The 4,241-nt window shown below is 50.4% G+C and overlaps 1 protein-coding gene across 1 annotated transcript; it reads right to left on the bottom strand.

Annotated features, from left to right (window-relative positions):
• Positions 1-3,215: 3,215 nt before the first annotated feature.
• Positions 3,216-3,665, bottom strand: LOC140176765 (uncharacterized). Its single transcript, XM_072208309.1, has one exon. The coding sequence runs from the start codon at positions 3,663-3,665 to the stop codon at positions 3,216-3,218; it is 450 nt and encodes a 149-aa protein (XP_072064410.1).
• Between the last annotated feature and the right edge of the window lie 576 nt (positions 3,666-4,241).

A 4,241-nucleotide genomic window follows, 5' to 3' on the forward strand; every position in this document is an offset into this window, starting at 1 on the left:
GGGTTCTTGTCCTTCTGATCCACCCAGGGTCGGAGGATATTTGGCTTGTTCGAGGACTCTTATCATGGGTTCAAGGATAAATACTTCAAGGTTCGTCCCGTCAAAGGTCGCCATCCCTTCTGGTTGTCGTTGGAGGGGGAACGCCTCATCCCGACGTACTGGAGTTTCGGGGCGGGGTCTAACACCTTCATTAAGGTGACCTATAAGGGAATGTCTGCCATAAATAAGAAAATTGCCAACGTGTTGTGGGCAGTTTTCGGGAAGAACCACGTGAACCCCCACCTCCTTATGGGTGAACGGGAGGTCGCCAGGAGTTATATTTGTGAGCTGCTTTGTCTTGTGTTTTCGCATTGTTTATCGTTTTACCTGATTACGCCGACTTTACGATTGATGTGTTTGTTTGTCTGTTGCAGTGGATATGTCTGCTTCGGTAACAGGGCTCGAGGATTTGTATAAGACCTTTTTGGAGGATAGTGATGAGGAGAAGGCTGACGAGAAGGTTGCCAGAAAGCCGGAGGACCTTTCTTCGGAGAAGAAAGATCAGTCGGTGCCTTCACCTCGTGACACCGAGATGTCCGACAAGAATCCTGTCGACGTGCATGCTTCCCCTATTCCCGAGGAGACGGCCGGCATCGGGCATTCATCCTCCTCCCGACAAGAGGGTCCTGACTTAAAGCTTGTCCCTACTCTCAAAAGGCAGAGGGCATCCTCTAGCCCTTAGGGCACTCTTACTGTGATGGAGAGAAACTTCGATGCTGGGGCTTTCATTGACTCCCAACTGATCCTCGGCACGGAGGATCACTTCCTTGGTACCGAGCTGGTGAGCCAGGCGAGGTGGATGTACCGTACGCTTCTCCGCAGAGCTGTAATAGCTCGGAAGGCCGAGTTCGACTTGTCGGGGATGCAGTCATTACGAAGAAAGCTTGAATCTGCTGCCACGGCCAACAATGAATTTAAAGTTCAAGTTGAATCGCTTCAAGAGCAGTTGTCTGAAGCGGGGGAAAAACTTAAGACTGCCGAGGAGAAAGCCGTGTCTGCCGAGGAGAAAATGAAAGCCTCCGATGAGACCATGTCCCGTTTGACCGAGCGGGAGATGACTCTGGAGAGCCAGTTGAATGCCGCGCAAGGTTAGGTGGTGGCTCTGGAGAAGGAACGTGACGAGGTCATCTCGTCGGCTAAGGCTGTTCAAGTCGAGCTTGAGGAGCTGAAGAAGAAACATAAGGTTGTCAAGGAGCAGGGAAAAAGTGCGATTTTTATGACCAAGGAGGCCCTTAAGGCCCAAGTGAAGATCTTGGCTCCCGATTTTGATACGTCGGCAATCGGGATCTTTAAAACGATCAAGGATGGCAAGATTGTTGACATGCCTCGAAAATGAACTCTTGTACCTTATGCTTTTTGTATGGATTTGTGACCTTGTTGTGGAACTTTTGAAACTTATTTTATGCTTTAAGAGCCGCTTGCTCGGCTAGTTGTTATCGTCTTTATCCGCCTATTTAGTTGTTTTGTTATCGTTTCATCAATGTGGACTTATCGCTTGTGTCTGTTTTGCCGTTACGTTGGTAACTTGGGCGAACCAAGTCTTGGCCTTGTTATTATCGCGGCCGTGTTATGGCTTTAATTTGTTTGGCTCCCGGGGTGATCAGTCCCAGGTTGCTGTATCATTGTCCCGTCTATCGTACATTGAAAAACGTGATGTTGTGGGATAGTAAATGGGAGAATTTGGACAAGCAAACATTAATCGTCAGTTAAACAAGTATATGGCCATGGCAGGCGCTTAACAAAAGTAAATCACTGAGCTTGTTAAAAGTAAATCGTTGAGCTCGTCAGGCCGGTTGGCTGGTGTGCTTGAGCTACGAATAAAATCTCCTCAAGTTACCTGCATTCCATGTCCTCAGGATTTCCTTACCGTCGAGCTTCTCCAGTTTGTAAGCGCCCTTGCCAACCACTTCTTTGACCCTGTAGGGGCCTTCCCAGTTTGCCGCCAGTTTGCCTTCTCCCGGGGTCGGTAAGACGATATCATCGCACCGTAGGACGAGGTCGTTTTGCTCAAATTCCCTTTTGAGCACTTTGGTGTTGTAGCGCAAGGCCATTCTTTGCTTTAATGCCACTTCTGACAGGTGGGCCTTCTCCCTGGTCTCGTATACTAGGTCCTTCTCTACAGCTTCTTCCACTCCCTTGAGAAGTAGCCGTGGGCTCGGCTCGCCAATCTCTACGGGTATCATTACGTCTACCCCGTATGTCAGATGGAAGGGGGTTTCTCCTGTGGCGAACTGCTCGGTTGTACGGTAGGACCAGAGGACCGAGGCGAGCTCATCAGCCCACGCTCCTTTCTTGTTGTCTAGTCGCTTCTTGAGTCCTAACAAGATCACCTTATTTACGGACTCGACTTGTCCATTTGTCTGAGGGTGCTCTACTGAGGAGAATTTCTGCTTGATGCCCAGGCCGGCAAGAAACTCTACAAACTTCTTATTGGTGAATTGCATCCCGTTGTCTGAGATGACAACTTCCGGGATGCCGAACCGAGTTATCACCTGTCTCCACATGAACTTCCTACAGTTGGACGAGGAGATAGTGGCCAGTGGCTCGGCCTCTATCCATTTGGTGTAATAGTCAATGGCGACTATAAGATATTTGACTTGCCCTGGGCCGACCGGGAAAGGTCCCAAGAGGTCGATTCCCCACTGTGCGAAGGGTCGGGAGGACGTCATCAGGCTCAGTTCGGTAGCTGGTGCTCTATGGAAGTTGGCATTCTCTTGGCATTTGGCGCATTTTTTTACGAATTCTTTGGAGTCATTCATCATTGACGGCCAGTAATACCCAGCTCGGATGAGCTTTCTAGCTAGGGCTTTGCCCCCGATGTGGTGACCGCAGCACCCCTCGTGGACTTTTCTGAGCACGTAGTCCGTTTGGTCGGGGTGTAGGCACTTTAGTAAAGGTTGGCTGAGTCCCTTTTTGAACAGTTGGCCCTGTATGATCGTGTATTTGGAAGCCTCCCTTCTTAACGCTTTGGCTTCCTTCTCGTCCTTAGGGAGTTTGCCGTTCTGCAAGAAGTTGGTGATGGAGTCCATCCAGGAGGGGCTTATCTTAGTCAGGTGGAGGGCAACTGCTGGTTCTCTCGTGATGCCTTGAATGAGGGAGCGGTTGCAGGTTCCAGGTTTCGTGCTCGCTAGCTTGGATAGGAGGTCTGCCCGTGTGTTCCTTTCCCTCGGAACGTGTTAGACCGTGACTTCCTCGAACTGTTCGCTCAATTCTTTAACCCTCTCCAAGTACTCCTGCAATAGCGGATCTCTAGCCTGGTAGCTTCCATTTACTTGTGAGGTGACGATCTGCGAGTCGCTGCACACTTCCAGCTTAGTGGCCCCGACTTCCTGAGCCAGAACCAAGCCTCTCAATAGAGCTTTGTATTCTGCTTGGTTTTTTGATACGGGAAAATCAAACTTAATCGATTGTTCGTAAATGACCCCGGTTGGGCTTTCTAAGATGATCCCGGTGCCCCCGGACGTCTGGTTGGAGGCTCCGTCTACATGGAGCTTCCACCGTGTGTTCGTGTCTTCGGTTGGGTCTCTGGTTACTTCCACCAGAAAGTCTGCCATTGCCTGTGCCTTGATTGCATGTCGAGGCTCGTACCTTAAGTCATATTGGGACAGCTCGATGGCCCAGGTCATCATCCTTCCCGCTAGGTCGGGTTTCTGGAGCACTTGACGAATCCCCTGGTCCGTCCTTACAACCACTTGGTGATCTTGGAAGTATTGTCATAGCCTGCGGGAAGAGGTTAGGAGCGCTAGTGCCAGTTTCTCCAACTTGCTGTACCTAAGTTCTGCTCCTTGTAGCGCCTTGCTCACAAAGTAAATTGGTTGTTGGGCTTTCGCTTCTTCCCGCACCAAGACCGCTGCCAGCGCTTCCTCCGTTACTGCCAGGTACAGGTAGAGCGGTTCTCCGACCACAGGTTTACCGAGCACTGGCGGTGTTGCAAGTATCTTTTTGAAATGGTTGAACGCTTCCTTGCATGCCGGGATCCATTCAAATGACATTCCCTTTCTCATTAGGTTGAAGAAAGGTAGGGCCTTTGCAGCCGACGCCCCGAGGAAACGAGATAGCGCGGTGAGTCTTCCCGCCAGTCTCTGAACGTCTTTGACGCAGCCCGGGCTCTTCATTTGGAGTATTGCTTGGCATTTTTCAGGATTGGCTTCCACCCCCCTTTAGGTTATCATAAATCCTAGGAACTTCCCGGCCTCCATGGT

The sequence above is a fragment of the Arachis hypogaea genome, chromosome 12, assembly GCF_003086295.3.
Source record: "Arachis hypogaea cultivar Tifrunner chromosome 12, arahy.Tifrunner.gnm2.J5K5, whole genome shotgun sequence".
NCBI classification, from domain to species: Eukaryota; Viridiplantae; Streptophyta; class Magnoliopsida; order Fabales; family Fabaceae; genus Arachis; species Arachis hypogaea.

Bases quoted from the DNA above. Each gene is read 5' to 3' on its own strand.
- LOC140176765 (XM_072208309.1), bottom strand. From the start codon at position 3,665: ATGACCTGGGCCATCGAGCTGTCCCAATATGACTTAAGGTACGAGCCT.